The 25,070-nt window shown below is 37.5% G+C and overlaps 2 protein-coding genes and 1 long non-coding RNA gene across 3 annotated transcripts; 2 read left to right on the top strand and 1 right to left on the bottom strand.

Moving 5' to 3' along the window:
* Positions 1 to 1,070: 1,070 nt before the first annotated feature.
* LOC142180287 (uncharacterized) lies at positions 1,071 to 7,711 on the bottom strand. Its single transcript, XR_012708649.1, has 2 exons — positions 7,379 to 7,711; positions 1,071 to 1,335 (listed from the first exon to the last, which is right to left on the bottom strand). It is a non-coding gene; the product is annotated as an uncharacterized LOC142180287 (long non-coding RNA).
* Positions 7,712 to 8,169: 458 nt separating this feature from the next.
* On the top strand, positions 8,170 to 12,380 carry LOC107831760 (replication protein A 70 kDa DNA-binding subunit A-like). The gene is made up of 9 exons (XM_075253518.1): positions 8,170 to 8,410; positions 9,264 to 9,534; positions 9,613 to 9,709; positions 9,797 to 9,921; positions 9,999 to 10,083; positions 10,171 to 10,306; positions 10,966 to 11,123; positions 11,254 to 11,368; positions 11,601 to 12,380. The coding sequence occupies exons 2-8, from the start codon at positions 9,306 to 9,308 to the stop codon at positions 11,330 to 11,332; spliced, it is 909 nt and encodes a 302-aa protein (XP_075109619.1). The 5' UTR covers positions 8,170 to 8,410; positions 9,264 to 9,305; the 3' UTR covers positions 11,333 to 11,368; positions 11,601 to 12,380.
* An 11,200-nt stretch (positions 12,381 to 23,580) lies between these two features.
* LOC142162905 (secreted RxLR effector protein 161-like) lies at positions 23,581 to 24,050 on the top strand. Its single transcript, XM_075219970.1, has 2 exons — positions 23,581 to 23,700; positions 23,781 to 24,050. The coding sequence occupies exons 1-2, from the start codon at positions 23,581 to 23,583 to the stop codon at positions 24,048 to 24,050; spliced, it is 390 nt and encodes a 129-aa protein (XP_075076071.1).
* The last annotated feature ends 1,020 nt before the right edge of the window (positions 24,051 to 25,070 follow it).

Genomic DNA, 25,070 nt, shown 5'->3' with positions numbered 1-25,070 from the left:
AGTCACCGGTTGAATCCCGAACCAAGGAAAAATATGACTCTGTATTACAGTCCGCGAATTAGAAATCCGGATAAGGAATTCTGTTAACCCGGGAGAAGGTGTTAGGCATTCCCGGGTTCCGTGGTTCTAGCACGGTCGCTCAACTATTGTATTTGATTTTATCTGATTTTGATACATGCTAACCTATGTGCCTTTTATTCACAAACTGCTTTTATTATTATTTTAAAAGAATTGCAACATCGCGAAATGCGTCTCGAACCATGTCGCAATCAATGCACCCATGGTTGTTAACACAGTTGACTCCGTTGAGATTTGGATTTGGGTCGCATCAATGCGCACCCGAGTTTAGGAAAGTAATTTAATTAAATCACGCCTAAAGAGTCTAAGGCATTCTTATTTTGGGGAAGACCGTGAAATTCATTAAATGACCCTCCAAATTCTAAGTATTTTAGTTCAACCATTTATTGAGGGCCCCGCGATTGTGCATTATATTTGGCGGGGCTTGTCTCATTTATTATTTAAAAGGCAAACCTAAAAGCAACTATGATTCTCTATTTTTATTGTCTCTAAAATAATCCCTTAATTAATTAATAAACCAAAGCCCTATCTATGAGAAAGGTTGCTCCATTATATGGGCCTACAGGGATGCTATAGTCCCAACGCAATAGAGGGCCCAAGTCACCTTTGCAAATGCAGACCAACAATCCCAGGGTCGAGCTTGGAAGGAAACAATGCGACATTCACACGGATCTGAGCAGCCTAATCACTCCCAAAACAAACCAGCTAATTTTCGTGCAAGTCAACAATTCAAAGACAGGTGACAAATTGTCCTATTCATTTATTCATTATTGAGTTTCTAAGTGTGACTAAAGGTAAAATCCAATTAAGAACAATTGTAGTAGCAGTTCAACCGTATGACACTAGTTCAAATTAACAAGACTAAACCAGCACTCAACTTCCAGGTGATCTCATGATTTTGGGACCTAGATTTAGCAGTGGAAACATGAAACCATTTTGGACCTGTTTTCTGCGACTACCAAAACTGGATCAGCATTTAACTCATATGAGAATCTGGAAAATAACAGCATTTCTTAGATATACAAACATGTAATTAGTAGTTCAACCAAGCAGATTTATGTTTAATAGTCTATCAGTCAATATAGTCCAGAACCTATCCAAACGATACACATGTTTTGTATAAACGTGACTGCTTCATCTTAATACTAAACAAAAACCAAGCAAATTCAGCAATTAACTCAAGCTCTTCATCATTCAGCCTCCAAATCAGAAAATTACATGGATCCTTCACAATTCAGATGAGGCCAAGGATAATACCTGGAAATTGCAAATAAGAAAGGAGAAGAGGTCAGTTATGGCAGTAATGCAGCGGCAATGTACAACGACCCACAGTGTTGAACAATCAAGGAGCAGATGATCAAAAGAACAGTCCAGCAATGAATTCAATAATCCAGAAGTATTTGAAATCGAACAGGAATAACAGATCAACCCGAAACAGACTCGAATAAACCCAAACGACCTCGGAATTAAACTCAAAATACTTCTGAAACTTCAACAGAGCAAAACTCAAACAAAATCCAACTTAATTAGCCCCAAAATCACTCGGAATGATCTTCTGAACTTCAGCAATCAAAGATCAAACTTAAGAATGTGAATCCATAACTAAAACTTGAAGCTAACCTAAGGTTTAACAGTGGAACAATAGTTTTTTTTTGGATTTTGAAGGTTTTCTAGTGTTTTTGGTTTTTGAATATTGAATTTCAAATTCAGATCTGGAAAACTAGAGAAAACTTTTTGGGGGAATTTTTTTGGGGTTCCAACCTCCTTCAACAAAGCAATAAAGACTGCCTTTTATAGGCAAAACTAAGGGGAAGCTTCAGATTTTCAATTGCCTATTAGTCCCTTGTTTTCTAACTTATTACACAAGTTAACACCCTCATTTCCTAACTTGTTACTCAAGTTACTGCTTCTAAAAAACTGAAACTTACACCAAGGCCCCCTTCTAGAAGGCCCTAGGGTGTTCTTCTACCTTTAGAATACCTATACTACCCTTATTTTGGTTTTGAAATTACTATTCTTTAACAAAACAGCCCTTTTCCGTGCCTAAACTACCCCTGAACTTAAACTAAAAGTACATTTATAACCAAACATTTTCCTAAACTCTACATCTATCCCGATTTAAACTCTTATTGAGTCTAGCAATTGAACTCAGAATTAATGACCAAATTAAACTATCAACTATAACCAAATTCAACAAATCATGATGATTAATTAAACTGAAACTGAACTAATTAGTAATTAACCTAAACTAAAGGAACACCATAAATTAATTCAAGCAAAACTTAATAAAACTAATTAACAAATTATCAACGGCTTAACTAAAATCAAACTAAGATCAGGAATTGGAATATATTAAAATCAAACAAACAACTAGACTTAATCACAAAAATCAGGACACAAGACTAGAACAATATTGACAAAAATTTAAAACGCAAATTAAACTAGACATGGACCATGGAATTCACACATGCAGAAAATCAGAAAAGGAAAAAGAAATTGAAAATAAAAGAAAATACCAATAAGAACTCACTGACAATAAAGAGCTCCAGCCAGTGGTTGTTTCTCCAAATTCCCCGAAATTTCTGACCCGTCACATCCTTAACCACGTGTTTTCATAAGAAAACACCTGGTTAGGGTTGTTAGGGTTCGAAATCATGGAGATTTTGCATTAGGGTTTTGGTCGAAAACCTTCGATTTGATATTCGAGATGTTCCAGGTAGATTCGAGAGACATGACTATGGGGGTTGGGTAGAGGAAGCCCAGGCGATCACATGGTGTTAATTTGGTGGTGATTGGGTTACTTTGGGTTTTGGCCGGAGAATCTTTGATCGAGGATTCAACGAGCTAGGGCTGGATTTGAAGGAAACGGGTGGTGGATTCATGACGAGGGAGAAGAGAAGGTCTCGTGGTGTTATTTTGGGGTACTTTGGAGTAGGTGTAGTTCACCGCCGGCGAGCTCCGGTGAAAATGGGGGCGGCTGGTTTTTATGGTTTAGGTTAGAGATGGACAGGGGGGGTCTGAGAGGGGTGGGTTATTTTCGGACATTTATATAATAACGAGGGGGAAGTCCTGGCCGTTAGATCTGATAACCTCGACGGTCCGGATCAACTGGGAACGAAACGACGTCGTTTCGAGGGCAAGAGGGGCGGACCGGGTAGAGGGACGGGTTTGGGCCGGTTTCTGGGGTGTGTTTGGTCTGATTTTTTCTTTGGGCTGGGTGAATTTAATTGAAATGGCCCAATTGTGAGCAGCCCTCTTTATTTATTCCCCCTTTTTTGTTCTTTTTATTTCTTTTACTCATTTTTCATTTTGTATTTTTGTTTTATTTTTCCCTAATTTTATGAGGATGCACAATTAAAAATAAAAATTCTAATAGATGTCAAAGCTAAATTAATTAAATTCTAAAATTATTTAAAACCTATTTCACGGCAAATTCACAATTAAAACGATTAAAATGCAAAGTGGACTATTTTTGTGATTTTTATATTTTGTTCCAAAACAAATTAACCCCTACTTAATCCTAAAATATGAACTTATATCCTAAATGCATATTTTTGTATTTTCATATGAATTAACATGCACAAATAAAATGCAAACAATTATCAGAAAGTGACACCAAAATTCACAAAAATTGTAAAAATAAAGAAATTGTTTTGTTTGAATTTTTGGGAATAATTAGTTTAGGGCAAAAATCACGTGCTCACAGAGTCACCCACTCTAGCTTGGTCCCGAATATAATCAACTCCAATGCTTCGCTGGCACATAAACACCCATCTTCATGGAGCACCCGATTGAATCACTTCCTTGTAAACATCTCCGTACGAAACACAAATCCTGAGTCTTCCCAAAGCTCGAACAAGAATTGATAAGGCCATTTATGGCACACATCTCTCAAACCATTCGCTCAAATTAGCATTTATATTCTTTTCCCTTAGCTGAAATAACTTGCCATTATGCCGATAGCCAGAAATCTCACAAGCAGATAACCAAGCAATCCAATCGTAGGTGGCAGGACTTTCCCACTTAGCTTGGAGTCGCCTGTTACATAACTTTGGAACCCTCCCCCCCCCCCCAAAGATTCTTTATCTCTACTTGACCTAACCTTGCGTAACCAAACCGCCAAATCCCTTGAAATCCTTCTGTTAGCATCTCATGAACGCTCTGAATCTCTAGCAACATTCACATCTTCCTCCCAACGCCAATCGATCCATTAACCACTCGGAATCCACCCGAGGCCCTCGGGACCCCGTCCAATCACATCAACCACTCCCATAACATAACGGAGACTTGCTTGATGCCTCAAATCACATCAAACAATGTTAAAACCATGAATCACACTCCATTTCGAACTTGATAAACTTTAGAACTTCAAATTTCTTTATTCGATGCTGAAACCTATTAAATCACATCTGATGACCTCAAATTTTGTATACAAGTCATATTCGACATTACGGACCTACTCCAACTTCCAGAATCAGAATCTGACCCTATATCAAAAAGTCCACTTCCGATCAATATTCTCAAAAACTTTCAAATTTCTAACCTTAGTCAAACGACTCCAAAATGACCTCCGAATACACTTCCGATCGCGCTCCTAATGCCAGAATCACCATACGAAGCTTTTCCCAAACTCAGAATCCTAAACGGACATCGATAACATTGAAATGTGCTTCAACCCAAATTTATGAAATTCTTCCAAAAAAGGTTAACTTCCACAATAGGCGTCAAAACGCTCCTGGGTAATCCAAAACCCAATCTGGACATAGGTCCAAGTCCAATATCATCATACAAACCTGTTGGAACCTTCAAATCCCGATTCCGAGGTTGTTTACTCATAAATCAAACCTTACTCAATTCTTTCAACTTAAAGCTTCCGAAATGAAAATTTTCTTTCAAAATCAATTCCAAACTTCCCAAAATTCAATTCTGATGATGCGTACAAATCATAATATCTGAAGTGAAGCTGCTCATAGCCTCAAACTGCCGAACAACGCGCTAGAACTCAAAACGATCGGTCGGGTCGTTACATCCACTAACTATCTTTAAGTTGTTACCTAAAGTGCACTAATTGATTCTAAATCGTGTCTTCATAAGCCTACCCATCTCATTCCTATAGTCCAAGAGGCGTTGGACACTATCTAAAAGGAAGTCCTAAACTCAAATAAAGCTAAGGTTACTACTTTTGATTCAGCTAAGCGTCACATAAGGCAAACATGTAAAGACTCAACCATATAACATACAAGACAAGAAATGGCTCATGTTGGCCTCCCAATTAATTAAGTAGTAGTTAAAGGGTTATAAAATAAACGCAAAGCACCCTTTGTTTGATAGAATAGACAAAATAACCAAGAACAAGATAGTATTCTAGCTAGTTATAAGGATGAAAAAAAAAAAGATGTTATCAGTTGTAGTCCAAAATAAAGTACATTGAATGACTTACAAGAGTAATTAAAAAATGGAGCATTAGTCTGGTGAGAAAAAGTTCCCAAAACGTGATATATTCCTGATAAATAGAAAGCAATGTGGGTTTTTTTTTTTTGTAAAAGCGGGTGTTTAGCTATAAATTTAAAAAGTAATAATATTACTTTCCACACACACACACACAAAAAAAAAAAAAAAAAAAAAGAGAGAGATGGGTCAAAGGCCAAAAGAAATTTCCTGTTTTAGGCGTAAAACCCTTATATAAGTTCAAAAAATAGATTCAAAATTACCACTAGTTTGTTACTAAATACAATTCTAGACAAGATGAACTCTAATCCTAGATATACGAACAAAGTGAATGAGCAAATTAAAATAAGAAACCCACAAACACGTAGCATATAATCCCAATCAACTACAACCCCAAGTAAGCCTCTTTTCCGCTGTTTTGTAGCGTTCATTACGAATTATTACAAGGCCAGTGAAAGAAATACATAAAGAAAAGAGACTGCACAACAACTTGAGCTATACGACTTCAAGCAACCTCACAAATAGGTTGATCTTTTAGGCCTTACCCTTCTTCAAGCGACTTAAAAAGGGTCCAAACACCCATTACGATCGGTTTTCACCCCAAACAGAAATAAGACCCTCGAATTGCACAAATGGAGCATGTATCTAGACTGAAAAACTAAACACAGTTTCATTATTAACCAGTAAAAAATTACTCCCTAAAGGCATGATCTTTAACTACTCATTCTGTGTCTTTATTAATTTAAACAAACAAGATGCCAACAAGGCATGACTCTAAACATCTTAGACTGTTAGTTTTTGAAGAATACATGTTCTGCAGATCATGGGATCAAAATTAAAATCCTAGTTGCAGTACAATTACGTGAGCATGCCTTTATACAGATTCACATAAAGCAATTTGATACAGAGTACTTGATATTCATGGGAGGACAAACAGAATGACATAACTTCACTATTGATCTTAAAATAAAGGCAGACTTTGTTAACCTAATGATATGGAATCTATATGAATGTTTGAACATATTCTGGTAGAAAACACGCAAACATTCATCCTGGCCTATAAGCACAGGCTCACATATTCACTATTAAACAGTGTATTAAATTATTTAAACCAAAACATGACAGAATCGAGAGGGAGGAAAGACTGACCTTATCGCTTCCTAACTGAATGCTTCGTGCATTCGAGCAGTTCCAACATAAATAAATTAAAAGCGACTACTCTACACATGACTACCACATAAAAGAGATTAAAAATTGCGTCGACCAGAAACTAACCTGTTGTAAAGTGCCAAATTAATAAGAAAACCAGAAATCCAAATAAATAGCCCGCGAAAAGAGTTTCAACAGCAAAATAAACCAATGATTGCATCGATGAACTTTGAACAGCAGGAACATGAAAGAATCGAAATATCGAGAAGGATGAAAAGAAATAAACTTTGCCTCGACTTACAGCCGGCAAAGCGAGAGTTGAAGAGCAACTAGTGTAATGAATCTTAGTTAAAAAAAAATATGTATGATAATCGCAGGGAATAGCTGTGGTCAAAAGTAGTGATTCCCCAGCCTCCCTTAGTGCATAGAACTAGTCAATATTATAGTAGCCAATTAACCTTAGGGCCTGTTAGTATGTCGAGTAGATCGCGTACAAAGGAAAGAATTGAATTTAAAGTTAAAATCCCCGTAGGCAAGGGATTCGGGATTTGGGGAGTAAAATCAGAATATGAAATTAGGAAAAGAAAGTCGTTAGTTCCACATAATTCGAAAATCGTGCTTCTCTAAGAATCAAAACGGAAAACAAATTCTGTAATTTAAACTTCCAAAATTGTGATCGAATGAATATAGATGAAGCACTTACCTCAAAATCTGTCCACATTCATCTAATTGACTTGAATCTACGAATGTCAAAATGGGAAGAAGAGCATGCCAATCGTGACAGTGGTTTGAGCTAAAATTGGAGCTAAAATCTCGGCTCTAAAACGAAGTAAAAATCTAAATTTCTTCACAAATTTGAAGAGGAAAACAATTAAGGAAAGAAAGTAAGAAAATAGAAACATACATAAAGAAACAAATCAAAAGAATTAACGAAAGGTGTAGGTGAGGTTCGGCAAAGTTGTCCTGGAAGACGATGATTTGGGAATTGTAGGAAATTTGGAATAATTTGGTTTAAAGGCTAATGTTATTAGGATGTTTGCTGCCAAAGTGGGTTTGGGCCTAGTTGGCAGAGTAAGTATTAGCTAGATGAATGAGATTTGGGCCAACAAAGATTATTTTCTTCTTATCGCTATCTCTTCCTAAAACATTTCCCAAATAATAATAATAATAATAATAATAATAATAATAATCTATATATTTATTAAAATAACATTTGCACTATGGTTATGCGAAGTGACAAGCTACTATAATGCCAAGTGGCAAAATCTTAAAAATACACATTGCAAATTAATTTATTAAAAATCCAAGTTGTAACAAATTTTTTCGGTCTACAAACAATTAGCAATCCCAAATTTATTGCCTGATTTTCGGCAATAAAAACAGTCAATCCTCCCAAAATTAGTGCCTCTGTTTTGTAAAATTACTATTATTTAATAATCAAAAAATATTAAAAAGTAAAAAAAAAAATCGTGTGATCTCTGCCTTCATAAAAAAACGGGTTTCATAGCATATTTACCATCTAATCTCTTTGTCTTCCTAAAAACATTCCCAACTCTCTTTGTCTTCCTAAACGGGTTTCAAGATTGCTTACCGTATGATCTCAAGATGAGAAGATACTCATCAACAATAACCAATGTTATGTCTACAAAATCATACTCAAGCAACACTTCCTCATATCTGAATCTTAATTAACTAAAATTTAGGGATTTCTACATGGAAAGGATTCTCAATCGAGGTATGTTTATCCTCCTTAATTTTGGAATTCTATATATATCCTCCTTAATTTTGGAATTTTATATATAAACCCTAAATGTAGACTATTGTAATTTCATAAGAACTTTTTTTCGATATAAACTACATAAGATTTGTAAATCTATATATAAACCCTAAATTCCATAAGAGCTTTTTTCCCTAAATTTCATAAGAACTTTTTTTCGGCCTAGAAGCTATTTTACGGCTCTTTTTATGGAATTTTTTTTATTTATAGCAAGTAAAAAGATTATGCCAATATATATATACATTTTACTACAGACAATCCTCTTATCAAATTTTCTCTAAGAACAAATATGACGACGTTTGACTATATCAGCAATATATCGAGTAACAAGATGAGTTGGAATTTGAAGGTACGAGTAGTGAGATTGTAGCACGTTAACCATACAACACCGTCTCCCTTGAATTAATTATTCAAGACGAAAAGGTGTATTCTTTTTTAGTTGCATTTATATTTTCTCCTAATTTGACTACAATCTTCATCTTCTACTTTGTACTATGAAATTCATTAGGTTACACGTGTATTTAATCAACTGCAATTTTAATTTTTATGATCTAGATGGAGATACCTCGAAAACAGCTTTTCCATATATATAGATTAGGTGTAAATGATGCTAACTCTTAATCTGCAATTTAGTATTTTATGTGCGAGAACTTTTTGGGATATCTAATATGTTGTATGTGTTATTTTGGAAAGGCAAGCATTCACATATAGGATTTACCCATTGATGCTTCACTGTTTAATATACTCTGTGACAACACTGTACAACTGAGTATTTGTCTGACTCAATATTAATTATGATTATTTTTTCTAGGGCGATCGTATTCATGCGACTGTTGGTCGGTCTCTTATACGTATGTTCAAACCAAAGATACAAGAATTGGGTTTGTACTTTATGAAGAACTTTGTGGTTGGACCAAATTATATGAAACTTAAATACACGCGGCATAAATTGAAGTTGGCATTTACTCATAAGACGATTGTAGAGGAAGCAAATGATCATCTTTTTGGTATGAGTATCTTCGACTTAAAACCTTATGAGTATTTGATAAACAAAATTGATGTTGAAGAAAGTGAACTCTTCGGTAAGTATTCAATTCGCAGTTCTTTTATTTGAATGTCTTATCAACTTTCTCCTGATCATTTTTTTTAAATTATTATAGATGTCATTGGAGAGGTTGTAAGTTATGGTGAAGTAGAATCCCATAACCAAGGTGATAAAAAAAGCGCTTATATGAATGTGGAACTTGAAGATCATGAGTAAGATTGCGTCTATAAATTTACTTTGTTATATATTAACATGATTACTTATCATTATCTGATTAAGTTGTTACATAAATTACACAGGAGGAATAATATCTCGGCAACATTTTGGGGAGAATTCGTTGACCAAATCTTGCCTCATTTAGAGGGATCACTCTATCAGCCGGTCATAGTTGTTATGCAGTTGATAAAAGCTCACAAATTTCAAGGTATTTCTATTGTCTTGATGACATGGGATAAATTTTTTATGTTAATATTTTGGTTCAGAAACTAAAGTTATATATAGGCAAATATTCTGTGCGTAATACTTGGCATGTCTCAAAGCTCTGGATTAACCCGGATCTTCCTCAAGCTGTTGATTTTAAGTCCAGGTTAGTTATTTCATAAATTAAGTTTATGTGGATACTACGCAAATAATTGTTTATGGTTAAAACTAATACAACCTTGCGTAAATACAGATTGGCAAGTGTGAATGAAGCTAACTCTGCCAGGATCAGTCAAATACCTTCTCAGCGTAGTTATTCTGTTTCTGATAAGTTGGCTACTGGAACGGTAGAAGTTAAAACTATTAGAGAATTGGTCAACTGCATGGAGGTGACTAATCTATTAAACTCCTTTAGTATTTAACTAATGTTATGTTGTGTATGTATAACACTGTTAGGTCTATAAATACTATTTGTTTTCCTAAATGTGCACATATATATTTTTTGGAATCCCTGTTATATAAGTTGGTAGGAAAACTTTGTTATAGACATATGTCTTGGCCTCACACTTTCTTTACTATTGAATGGTTCAGTTGGAATCAAATTAGCAATTTTATGTGTATGTGAAAATATAGCATTATTTTCCGTGTGTATTGGTCCTATTTGTTGGGTATTAAAATCTAAAATCTTCCCCTTAAGACTTAGAGCCCAAGCATCAGCTCTTGGTGCAGTGGAAAGCAGAGTTAGTAGTGGTGTGGTTGCAATGTCTTTCCTCTCTGTTTCTCGAATGATTACAGTAGGAGGAACATTGTACAACTGAAATCCTAAATGGTTCTGTTGATGTGATATTACCTTATGCATTCGAATGCTTACAGATTGAACTATTGAAGGTATCATTTAATGGAACTAATTTAATATCTATGCTTAGTTGCTTATTTTTTTGGTTTTGGAAATAAATGAAATTTTCACAGCTTATGCTCTTGGCATTTATATATAGATTCCAACAATCAAATTTGCAAGATACATTGCTACAACTTGACTTCTTTTCAGGAAGGACATATTTGGATTGTTGCGACTGTAGTGAATCTTCTACTTGAGAAAGAATGGTCATATTTGGGGTGCAAGAAATGCTCGAAGAAGGTTGACAAAATTGGAAATAAATTTCACTGCAAGAAATGTGATCGCCTTGATAGTTCTGCCACTCATAGGTTTGATAAGCTTCACTATTTACTGTGAAATACAACTAAAGTTGCAAGTTACAAAAATAAGGACCAATTTTACTATAAAATATTAAATAAAACTAAAGTTTCAATTTCTTATTCTAAACATGTATTTCAGGTACAAGCTTCGAGTACAAGTAATGGATCACACTGGCTTTATATCTTTGTTGCTTTGGGATCGTGAAGCAACAAGGTAGAGCTATTGGTGGACTGCAAATAAGCTTGAGAACAAGGTATGTATCTTGCCTAACCTTGTAAGAGGGAACTCATCCGTTTAGGTATATTTTTGTGGTCAGTTACTTGTGTGGGGAGCTATGTACGCACTAGGTGACGAGAGCCCATGCATAGCTATATTCCGTGAGATGTCCGGGTAGTCTTAGGTTTACATCATGCTTTAATTGTACTGTTGATGGACTTAAAGACTTTTAATCTATGTTTTAATGATTTAACAAATTTTCTGTATAGAACCAGATAAAGGACCTAAAACATGCCTGGTACAATCATTCAAGGTCATCAACTCAAGATAATCTGAGCAGTGTGCCTTCAGATTCACAAGAAACAAATTAGGGACCTGATCCCTTGGTGTTCCCCTGACAGAAATATAAGTCAACTATATAGCTGGAAAGCAACTACACAAAGTGACTGCCTGTAACTGTACATGCAACAGTGCAGCAGACAGTGCAGTAGTCACTTCCCATTGGGAAAAGGCATGTACTAACCAAGAATTTACATCACCATTATGATGTCTTTTGTAGTATAACAACCTGGTGCAAGGCACAAGATATTCAATTGAGCATTTTTAGTGATATTCTTTCAAGTGCTAGAAACACCTCTCTCAAGAACAAAGCGGTTGCAACCTCAAGGACCAGATCCAAAGATTGAAGATATCTTAAGTCCTTAGGTTTGTTGAGACTTTGTTATTTGTTCTTCACTGTAAATCCTATCTTGCTTTATTAGAAGCTTTGTTTTAGGAAACTCAAAATCATAAACCATCTGAGTTTGTGTTGTGACTAGAGTTAGTCATAAGTTGAAGTCTATGTAACTAGTGAGTGACAAAGTGGCTTGTGATAAGCATATTACAAGTTAGAGTGATTGAAGTCTTTGTAACTAGTGAGTGACAAATTGGCTTGTGATAAATGTATTATAAGTTAGAGTGATTGAAGTCTTTGTAACTAGTGAGTGACAAAGTGGATTGTGATAAGTATATTACAAGTTAGAGTGATTGAAATCTTTGTAAAGAGCCATTACAAAGTGGCTTGTAATAGTGTAGTTACAAGTTAGAGAAGTTGAAAACCTACCAGTGTAGGTCGTGTTTTTTGTCCCCTTGAGTTGGGATTTTTCCACGTAAAAATCATGTGTCTCATTTACATACTGGTTCAGTAGTTAGCACTGTGGGAACTGATGTAGGACCAGATCTCTATACAGTTTGGTTCATTAGTATTTTCAGTGAAAACTCATAGAGAACTAGGTACCCTATAGTGTGGTGGATCCATATAAACTATCAATTGGTATCAGAGCAGGTTCTTTCTAAAAGGTTAACACTTAGAAATGATCTCAATGGCTACTCCACCTAACTTTGAGGAGGGATAATTAACCTACAGACCCCCTAGATTCAATGGTCAGTATTACGGCTGGTGGAAGACTCGTATGAATGATTTCATAGTGGTAGAAGATTTAGAGATGTGGGACGTCATTTGTGATGGTCCACATGTTCTTATGAAGAAGCTTGGAGAATCTGGACTAATAGTGCCGAAAACCAAAAAAGAGTACAGCAATATTGACAGAAAAGCTGTAGAAAAGAACTTTCATTCCAAGAAGATCTTGGTATGTGGTATAGGACATAATGAGTACAATAGAATCTCAGCATGTCAGTCTGCCAAGGAAATATGGGAAGCATTGCAAACGACACATGAAGGAACTACTCAAGTTAAACAATCCAAGATTGACACGCTCACCACCGAGTATGAGCTATTCAGGATGAAGGATGATGAGTCTATACAAGACATGCACACAAGATTCACATCTATCATAAATGAGCTTCATTTCCTTGGAGAAATTATTCCCAGAAACAAGCTTGTAAGGAAGGTCTTTAGTGTTCTACCTAGTTCTTGGGAGAGTAAGGTAAATGCTATCACTGAAGCTAAAGACTTACAAACTCTAACCATGGATGAGTTAATTGAAAATCTGAAGACATACGAGATGAAAAGAAAGAAAGACAGTGAAAGAAGAGAGCCAAAGAAGGAGAAGAACCTGGTGCTCAAGGCTGAAAATAATGACTCAAGCAAAGAAGATAGTGATATGGTCTATCTCACTAAAAGATTTCAGAAGATGGTTCGAGGGAATGGTGGTATACCTAAGAGAGGCAGTTCAAGCAAACCAAGAAACTATGATCTATGTCGCAAGTGTGGAAAGCAAGGGCATTTCATCAAAGACTGCCCACTTCTGAAAAAGGAGCATTACAAACACAACTCTAACATAACAACAAAAAGGAACTCGGTTCTTGACAAACATTTCAGCCAAAAAGGTGCAGATGACAATGTTGTGAAGCAAGCTCTTGCTACATGAGGAGACTCGTCCAGTAAATTAGAAGGGGAACCAGATGCAGAAAACAGTTCCATGATCGCAGTGGAAAATGAAGCAAAGGAATATGATTCACTGTTTGCATTAATGGCTCAGTCCGATGATGATGAAGAGGATGATAATGATGAGGTAAATCAGGGATGTTCAGAGAAATCTGAAGTCCTGTTTTTCTAAGAAATTGATGTCATTAGCAAATGTTCTAGTTGATGCATATTATGGTCTTGTTAATGATAAAGATGTCCTGACTATAGAGCTAGGAGATGCTGAACAATCTAGAGATGATCTAGTGGTTTGTGTAGTTGATCTAAATAAGACCATAGGCAATCTTGAAAAAGAAAAAGAAGTTCTAACTAAAAAAATAAATAGTGTAGAAAATGAGAGAAATGACTTGAAGGAAACTATAGAAAACCTTAGCAAAGAAAAGAATACTCTAGAAGAGAAAATTGCAACTACTGAGCAAGAAAGAGATGACTTTTTGGTGGGAATCACAGACCTAGAGGAAACCATTGAGGGACTCAAATCAGAACATAGGATTGTAAGTATTGGAAAAGGGAATGAAGTATCTAGTGAGACCCACATCAAGCTTGAGAAGGAATTAAATGATGTGAAAACTAGTCTATGTTGTGAACTCGAGAAAAATAGGCAACTTCAAGCTAAATTGGAGAAAGTACAAATTGATCTTAATAAATCTCTGAAGTAGACCTGGTCCTTAGATGATGTCACTGCCATGTACTTCAACATTAGTGGAAACAGGCAGGGAATTGGGTTTCAAAAGGAGAAAATTCCTTACAACCCTCACAGCAAGTATGTCACTGTTCCTGATAACTGGCTTTGTACCCACTGTGGGAATAATGGGCACTTCAAAGAAAATTTCCAGGTCAGGGTTCAATCTCTTCAGAAAAACAAAGTGTTTGCTGAAAAAGTGACTACAAAAGAGGGACCAGGTACCACTCGCAAAAATCACATTTTGCCTGCATGGACTAGAAAAGCTCTTATCCACCCTTTTTTCATTACAAGGGACCCAAACTAGTTTGGGTTCCTAAATCTAACCCATAATTAATATGTGCAGGGAACAGTGAGAGGAAGCAAACTGCAATGGATCATGGACAGTGGATGCTCAAAGCACATGACTGGAAACACCATGGATATTCTCTCACTGAAAGCCCTGCAGGGAGGGAATCTGGTGATATGATCTGCTTGAAGGCAGTTGATAATGATGCAGAACTTTGGCATAGAAGATTGGAGCATTCAAGCTTCTCACTTCTGAATAAATTGATACAGAAGGACTTGGTTCGTGGTCTGCCAAATTCAAATTTCAAGGATCACAGAGTGTGTGATGCATGTGCTAAGGGAAAATATGTGAAATCATCTTTTAAGCCAAAGAAGGATGTTAGCACATCAAAACCACTCGAACTCCTTTATATGGATCTGTGTGGTCCTATGAGAATACTAGGCAGAGGTGGAAAGAAGTATATTTTTGTGATTGTGGACGACTATTTAAGATTCACCCAGACACTATTTCTTAGAACAAAGTCTACAACAAAAGGACACAATGTGTGGAAGAAAGTGTTCACGTGTTATTCAACGAGACACCCTCTTCTAACAAAGAATGAAACAGAGATGATCAAGATAATGAACCACTTTTGGTTCCTGGGAAAATATCTGATATCTCAAATGGCAAGGCTAATATGATGAGCCAGATGAAGGAGACAGGTGAAGACAATGTAACATCCTCTTCCACTTCTCAAGAGGAACCTGGTACCCCAAGTACTACCACTAAAGCTGAAGAAAGAGTTGGAGATGCAGTGCAAGGCACTCCACAAGTAACAGAACAAGGAGTGCAAAGAAATCCATTTAACTTACCTAGTCCCTCTACCAATCAAAATTCAGTCCCAAATTGGAAACAAAAAAGCTCCCATCCACTTAATAATATAATCACCCCCCTTGATTCTGGAGTTCAGACAAGATCAAAAACCAGAAATTCCCTAGCCCTCTCAGCATTTCTATCCCAAATAGAATTCAAAAATATCAAGGAAGCCTTGAAGGATGCAGACTGGATTACTACAATGCAAGAGGAACTACATAAATTTGAAAGAAACAAGGTATGGCATCTGGTACCTAGACCCTCAGACAGAACCATCATAGGGACCAGGTGGGTATTCAGGAATAAATTGGATGAACATGGAAATACTACAAGGAACAAAGCAAGGCTTGCTGTCCAAGGATACAATCAGGAGAAAGGGATCAATTATGATGAGACTTTTGCCCCAGTAGCTCACATGAAAGCTATTAGGATCCTCATTGCCTTTGCTTCACATATAGAATTCACCCTATTCCAAATGGATGTGAAGAGTGTCTTCCTGAATGGTTTTCTCAAGGAAGAAGTCTATATCAAGCTACCTCCAAGTTTTGAACGTCATGTACATCCTGAACATGTATTCAAATTGGATAAGACACTGTACGGATTAAAGTAGGTCCCTAGAGCCTGGTACGAGAGACTATCCAAGTTTCTCTTGGAAAATGCTTCACAAGAGGAAAGATTGACAATACATTGTTTTGAAGACACGGGGAAGGAACCTGCACATTGTTCAGATTTATGTGGATGACATCATATTTGGAGATACAACTGACTCATTATGTGAAGAATTTGCTAAACTCACGGGAAGTGAGTTTGAAATGAGTATGATGGGGGAACTGAATGACTTCTCGGGTCTTCAAGTGAAGTAGTCCATAAAGGGAATGTGTATCAGTCAGCAGAAATACATCAAAGAACTCTTAAAAAGGTTTGATATGGAAGAATCAAAGGTGACCAATACCCCTATTGCTACTACTACTAAGCTAGACATGGATGATTCTAGATAACCTATAAATCAAACAATGTATAGGGGAATCATTGGATCTCTACTCTACCTTACTGGCAGCAGGCTAACATTGTATTTAGTGTGGGAGTATGTGAAAGGTTCCAATCAAATCCTAAGGAATCTCATGTAAAGGCTGCTAAGAGAATTCTGAGATATCTTAAAGGCACACAGAACCTGGTTCTGTACTATCCTTCAAGTGACGATTTCAACCTTATTGGTTATGCTGACGCTGATTATGCAGGCTATCTGGTGGACAGGAAAAACACATCTGGAATGACTCATTTCCTTGGATAATGTTTTATCTCATGGGGTACAAGGAAACAAAACTCAATATCTCTCTCTACAACTGAAGCAGAATATGTTGCAGTTGCCTCATGTTGTGCTCATTCACTGTGGATCAAGCAAAAATTGGAAGATTTTGGTGTATACATCGATTGTGTACCGCTTCCATGTGACAACACCAATACTCTCATCATGTCAAGAACCTGGTTCAATACAAAAGAACCAAGAACATTAATGTCAGACACCATTTTCTCAGGGATAATGTGGAAAAAGGTCTTATTTGTATGAGATTTTGTTACACAGAAGATCAAACTGCAGATATCTTCACCAAAGCTCTGGGCAGGGAACACTTTGAGAAACAGGATGGCGCTGGGGTTACTTAAACCTAATTGAGAACCTGGTTCTGCTGACATGACTATGATAGTCACACTAAGGTAAAATTAGCTAAAGTATTTTCTAACTAGGCCTAACTCACATCTATACTGTTGAAAGTACACACGCATGATGATCATAGAAGCTAAAGGTATAATGTTGAACTTCAGAGGAGAGCTGCAAAACCCTTTTACAAAAATAGGTCAGAAACCAGGTTCCTGTACCACGGGTTAGTAGTAATGTGTTTTTCGCGTGCTTTTTCAAAAGGATAGCAAAATTAATTCAACTACCACATCATTTGACTTTTTAGAGACTGCATAACACGTCTTGTCTCTCAAATCCTTTCACTTCCTCTACACGTTATGTATTACCACAAACCTACCATAATTTCAAAACTCTTCAGAACTCGTTCCTCTTCCCTCTCATTATTAGCTCTTTCTTCCATAAAACCCTCACACTCCCAGCAGTTCTGAACAATTATCTCCCTTTGCATCTCTTTAATTTTTTCTTCAGAACTCCCTACCACTTCTTTCACCATGGCCAACGAACAATCGTCTCCTTCTCCTGTCATCAACACCACTACCACATCTCCACCTCCCTTAACACCACCACCAGAAACCCACTTCTTCACTATCCCTGATACTACTGTGCCCATACCGGTTTCCTCTTCATCTCCAGTCACCTCTACTCCTCCGTCAAACCCTGTCTCACTTCCATGTGTTGCAAACCCTACTTCTCCTCCTTTTTCTGAACAAACCAAAAATGCTACTCCTCAGGCGTCAGAGGTCTCTGAGGAAGATTCTGACCAGTACTTGAACTCCTCCGTTCTAGGATCAGTGGCTCCCACGGAGTCACCAGAAAAGGAAGCGATACTAAATATCATGGCTATCACTGCTAAGAGTCTTATGAATGAAGGAGCCTCCCCTCTGCCTGAATCTTAGGGGGAAGAAACTCCATTCTTAGGGGATAAAAGAACTCTGGTGCTTTTCGAGTCTCCGGTTCATAACACCATCACAGAAAAACCTATTGAAGAACCTGATTCTCTTTAAGCTAAAACAAACCAGGAGGTTGCAGAAGAAATAGGCTTTTGAGTCTGCCTTACAGAAGAGTAAGCAGAGTATTAAGAAAAAGAAGAAGAGGTTCATGAAATAGGGGGAAGTTGTGGCTGACAAACACATTCCAGTGGTTGAGGTTGATAAAGATGCTGTGGAGGAACCTAGTTCCTTAGTGAAAAGATCTACAAAAGTCCAAAAGTCTGTGGTTGAGGCTTCAGAGGAAGCTATGAAAAAAAAAGAAAAAAAAACATAGTGGAACAGCTGTGAAGAGTGGTGGAAAATCTAAGAAGGTTGTGGTTGAGAAAAATTTGTTTAAAGGTGACACTATGGCTGTTGCAAGCAGGAACGGAAAGTCTGTTGAAATGTCTAGAAAACAAAAGTGGGAAACTGTGGGAGGACCTAGTTCAATGAAGACCATTCTAAGTGACAGTGGCCTTGGGCAGGAGAGTTTGAGAACTCAGAAAAGTCTTGTAGGGTTGCACCTTTGACCCGGCAATCTCGAAGATGGCAGGTATGAGACAAGTTCTGGACTTAGGCAACAAGTGGAGAACCTGCGGGAGAGACTGCTTAAATAACAGTTATCTGCAAATGCCCGCATGGACCTGGTTCTCAAACCATAGCTGCCTCCTCTTCCAAGCCTCCCTCTTCTAGTTCCCCCTAGGATCCTCTCAGTTACCGGTTATCTTTTGCTCTGTTGTTTTCTTTTTGTTTATCTTTTTGTGATGACATGTTGGATTTCACCGTTGCTTCTCCTATTGAAACAATCCAATTTCTTATCAATGAAACAGCTCTTCTTTTGCTTGTACAATGCTTGTTTTCCTTTTTTCTTCTCTTTTCTATCATGGTGTGTGCACATATGTAGCATGAGTTAGCTTTGTTAGACTTCTTCATGACGTTTTATCTAACTGTGTCTTTTTGTTGATGCCAAAAAGGGGAAGAATCGATTTGAAATTGTAGCAAGTAATTAAGGGGAAAACATAGAGTCAGGGGGAACATATGAAGGTGCTAGTACCTTAATTGGTTAAGTCAAATAGTCATCGATGTTAAAAGTTTGTCATTATCAAAAAGGGGAAAATTGATGGACTTTAGGTCTTTTAATCTATGTTTTGATGATTTAACAAACTTTCTATATAGAACCAGATAAAGGACCTGAAGCATGCCTGGTACAATCATTCAAGGTCATCAACTCAAGATAATTTGAGCAGTGTGCCTTCAGATTCACAAGAACCAGATTAGGGACTTGATCCCTTGGTGTTCGCTGACAGAAGTATATGATGAGACTTTTGCCCTAGTAGCTCGCATGTAAGCTATTAGGATCCTCATTGCCTTTGCTTCACATATGGAATTCACCCTATTCCAAATGGATGTGAAGAGTGTCTTCCTGAATGGTTTTCTCAAGGAAGAAGTCTATATCAAGCTACCTCTAGGTTTTGAACGTCATGTACATCCTGAACTTGTATTCAAATTGGATAAGGCACTCTACGGATTAAAGCAGGTCCCTAGAGCCTGGTACGAGAGACTATCCAAGTTTCTCTTGGAAAATGCTTCACAAGAGGAAAGATTGACAATACATTGTTTTGAAGAAACAGGGAAGGAACCTGCTCATTGTTCAGATTTATGTGGATGACATCATATTTGCAGATACAGCTGACTCATTATGTGAAGAATTTGCTAAACTCACGGGAAGTGAGTTTGCAATGAGTATGATGGGGGAACTGAATGACTTCTCGGGTCTTCAAGTGAAGCAGTCCATAAATGGAATGTGTATCAGTCAGCAGAAATACATCAAAGAACTCTTAAAAAGGTTTGATATAGAAGAATCAAAGGTTTCCGATACCCCTATTGCTACTACTACTAAGCTGGACATGGATGATTCTAGATAACCTATAAATCAAATAATGTATAGGGGAATCATTGGATCTCTACTCTACCTTACTGGCAACAGGCTAACATTGTATTTAGTGTGGGAGTATGTGAAAGGTTCCAATCAAATCCTAAGAAATCTCATCTGAAGGCTGCTAAGAGAATTCTGAGATATCTTAAAGGCACACAGAACCTGGTTCTGTACTATCCTTCAGGTGACGATTTCAACCTTATTGGTTATACTGACGCTGATTATGCAGGCTATCTGGTGGACAGGAAAAACACATCTGGAATGGATCATTTCCTTGGATAATGTTTTATCTCATGGGGTACAAGGAAACAAAACTCAGTATCTCTCTCAACAACTGAAGCAGAATATGTTGCAGTTGCCTCGTGTTGTGCTCATTCACTGTGGATCAAGCAAAAATTGGAAGATTTTGGTGTATACATTGATTGTGTACTGCTTCTATGTGACAACACCAATACTCTCATCATGGCAAAGAACCCGGTTCAATACAAAAGAACCAAGCACATTAATGTCAGACACCATTTTTTCAGGGACAAAGTGGAAAAAGGTCTTATTTGTATGAGATTTTGTTACACAGAAGATCAAACTGCAAATATCTTCACCAAAGCTCTGAGCAGGGAACACTATGAGAAACAGGATGGCGCTGGGGTTACTTAAACCTAGTTGAGAACCTGGTTCTGCTGACATGACTATGATAGTCACACTAAGGTAAAATTAGCTAAAGTATTTTCTGACTAGGCCTAACTCACATCTATACTGTTGAAAGAACACACACATGATGATCATAGAAGCTAAAGGTATAATGTTGAACTTCAGAGGAGAGCTGTAAAACCCTTTTACAAAAACAGGTCAGAAACTAGGTTCTTGTACCACGGGTTAGTAGTAATGTGTTTTTCACGTGCTTTTTCAAAAGGATAGCAAAATTAATTCAACTACCACATCATTTGACTTTTTAGAGACTGCATAACACGTTTTGTCTCTCAAATCCTTTCACTTCCTCTACACGTTACGTATTACCACAAAACTACCATAATTTCAAAACTCTTCAGAACTCGTTCCTCTCCCCTCTCATTATTAGATCTTTCTTCCATAAAACCCTCACACTCCCAGCAGTTCTGAACAATTATCTCCCTTTGAATCTCTTTAATTTTTTCTTCAGAACTCCCTACCACTTTTTTCACCATGGACAACGAACAATCGTCTCCTTCTCCTGTCATCAACACCACTTCCACATCTCCACCTCCCTTAACACCACCACCAGAAACCCACTTCTTCACTATCCCTGATACTACTGTGCCCATACCGGTTTCCTCTTCATCTCCAGTCACCTCTACTCCTCCGTCAAACCCTGTCTCACTTCCATGTGTTGCAAACCCTACTTCTCCTCCTTTTTCTGAACAAACCAAAAATGCTACTCCTCAGGCGTCAGAGGTTTCTGAGGAAGATTCTGACCAGTACTTGAACTCCTCCGTTCTAGGATTAGCGGCTCCCACGGAGTCACCAGAAAATGAAGCGACACTAAATATCATGGTTATCACTGCTAAGAGTCTTATAAATGAAGGAGCCTCCCCTCTACCTGAATCTTAGGGGGAAGAAACTCCATTCTTAAGGGATGAAAGAACTCTGGTGCTTTTCGAGTCTCCGGTTCATGACACCATCACAAAAAAACCTATTGAAGAACCTGATTCTCTTTAAGCTAAAACAAACCAGGAGGTTGCAGAAGAAATAGGCTTTTGAGTATGCCTTACAGAAGAGTAAGCAGAGTATTAAGAAAAAGAAGAAGAGGTTCATGAAATAGGGGGAAGTTGTGGCTGACAAACACATTCCAGTGGTTGAGGTTGATAAAGATGCTGTGGAGGAACCTAGTTCCTTAGTGAAAATATCTACAAAAGTCCAAAAGTTTGTGGTTGAGGCTTCAGAGGAAGCTGTTAAAAAAAAAGAAAAAAAACAAAGTGGAACAGCTGTGAAGAGTGGTGGAAAATCTAAGAAGGTTGTGGTTGAGAAAAATTTGTTTAAAGGTGACACTATGGCTGTTGCAAGCAGGAACGGAAAGTCTGTTGAAATGTCTAGAAAAAAATAGTGGGAAACTGTGGGAGGACCTAGTTCAATGAAGACCATTCTAAGTGACAGTGGCCTTGGGCAGGAGAGTTTGAGAACTCAGAAAAGTCTTGTAGGGTTGCACCTTTGACCCGGCAATCTCGAAGATGGCAGGTATGAGACAAGTTCTGGACTTAGGCAACAAGTGGAGAACCTGCGGGAGAGACTGCTTTAATAACAGTTATCTGCAATGCCCGCATGGACCTGGTTCTCAAACCATAGCTGCCTCCTCTTCCAAGCCTCCCTCTTCTATTTCCCCCTAGGATCCTCTCAGTTACCGGTTATCTTTTGCTCTGTTGTTTTCTTTTTGTTTATCTTTTTGTGATGGCATGTTGGATTTCACCGTTGCTTCTCCTATTGAAACAATCCAATTTCTTATCAATGAAACAGCTCTTCTTTTGCTTGTACAATGCTTGTTTTCCTTTTTTCTTCTCTTTTCTATCATGTTGTGTGCACATATGTAGCATGAGTTAGCTTTGTTAGACTTCTTCATGACGTTTTATCTAACTGTGTCTTTTTGTTGATGCCAAAAAGTGGAAGAATCGATTTGAAATTGTAGCAAGTAATTAAGGGGAAAACATAGAGTTAGGGGGAACATATGAAGGTGCTAGTACCTTAATTGGTTAAGTCAAATAGTCATCGATGTTAAAGTTTGTCATTATCAAAAAGGGGAAAATTTATGGACTTTAGGTCTTTTAATCTATGTTTTGATGATTTAACAAACTTTCTATATAGAACCAGATAAAGGACCTGAAGCATGCCTGGTACAATCATTCAAGGTCATCAACTCAAGATAATTTGAGCAGTGTGCCTTCAGATTCACAAGAACCAGATTAGGGACTTGATCCCTTGGTGTTCGCTGACAGAAGTATATGATGAGACTTTTGCCCCAGTAGCTCACATGGAAGCTATTAGGATCCTCACTGCCTTTGCTTCACATATGGAATTCACCCTATTCCAAATGGATGTGAAGAGTGTCTTCCTGAATGGTTTTCTCAAAGAAGAAGTCTATATCAAGCTACCTCCAGGTTTTGAACATCATGTACATCCTGAACATGTATTCAAATTGGATAAGGCACTGTACGGATTAAAGCAGGTCCCTAGAGCCTGGTACGAGAGACTATCCAAGTTTCTCTTGGAAAATGCTTCACAAGAGGAAAGATTGACAATACATTGTTTGGAAGAAACGGTGAAGGAACCTGCTCATTGTTCAGATTTATGTGGATGACATCATATTTGGAGATACAGCTGACTCATTATATGAAGAATTTGCTAAACTCACGGGAAGTGAGTTTGAAATGAGTATGATGGGGGAACTGAATGACTTCTCGGGTCTTCAAGTGAAGCAGTCCATAAATGGAATGTGTATCAGTCAGCAGAAATACATCAAAGAACTCTTAAAAAGGTTTGATATGGAAGAATCAAAGGTGACCGATACCCCTATTGCTACTACTACTAAGCTGGACATGGATGATTCTAGATAACCTATAAATCAAATAATGTATAGGGGAATCATTGGATCTCTACTCTACCTTACTGGCAGCAGGCTAACATTGTATTTAGTGTGGGAGTATGTGGAAGGTTCCAATCAAATCCTAAGGAATCTCATCTGAAGGCTGCTAAGAGAATTCTGAGATATCTTAAAGACACACAGAACCTGGTTCTGTACTATCCTTCAGGTGACGATTTCAACCTTATTGGTTATGCTGGCGCTGATTATGCAGGCTATCTGGTGGACAGGAAAAGCACATCTGGAATGGCTCATTTCCTTGGATAATGTTTTATCTCATGGGGTATGAGGAAACAAAACTCAGTATCTCTCTCAACAACTGAAGCAGAATATGTTGCAGTTGCCTCGTGTTGTGCTCATTCACTGTGGATCAAGAAAAAATTGGAAGATTTTGGTGTATACATTGATTGTGTACCACTTATATGTGACAACACCAATACTCTCATAATGGCAAAGAACCCGGTTCAATACAAAAGAACCAAGCACATTAATGTCAGACACCATTTTCTCAGGGACAATGGGGAAAAAGGTCTTATTTGTATGAGATTTTGTTACACAGAAGATCAAACTGCAGATATCTTCACCAAAGCTCTGAGCAGGGAACACTTTGAGAAACAGGATGGCGCTGGGGTTACTTAAACCTAATTGAGAACCTGGTTCTACTGACATGACTATGATAGTCACACCAAGGTAAAATTAGCTAAAGTATTTTCTGACTAGGCCTAACTCACATCTATACTGTTGCAAGTACACACACATGACGATCATAGAAGCTAAAGGTATAATGTTGAACTTCAGAGGAGAGCTGCAAAACCCTTTTACAAAAACAGATCAGAAACTAGGTTCCTGTACCACGGGTTAGTAGTAATGTGTTTTTCGCGTGCCTTTTAAAAGGATAGCAAAATTAATTCAACTACCACATCATTGACTTTTTAGAGACTACATAACACGTTTTGTCTCTTAAATCCTTTCACTTCCTCTACACGTTACGTATTACCACAAACCTACCATCATTTCAAAACTTTTCAGAACTCGTTCCTCTCCCCTCTCATTATTAGCTCTTTCTTCCATAAAACCCTCACACTCCCAGCAGTTCTGAACAATTATCTCCCTTTGCATCTCTTTAAGTTTTTCTTTAGAACTCCTTACCACTTCTTTCACCATGGCCAACGAACAATCGTCTCCTTCTCCTGTCACCAACACCACTTCCACATCTCCACCTCCCTTAACACCACCACCAGAAACCCACTTCTTCACTATCCCTGATACTACTGTACCCATACTGGT

The sequence above is a fragment of the Nicotiana tabacum genome, chromosome 1 (genome assembly GCF_000715075.1).
Source record: "Nicotiana tabacum cultivar K326 chromosome 1, ASM71507v2, whole genome shotgun sequence".
NCBI lineage: Eukaryota > Viridiplantae > Streptophyta > Magnoliopsida > Solanales > Solanaceae > Nicotiana > Nicotiana tabacum.
This window is presented reverse-complemented; position numbering and strand designations above follow the sequence as displayed.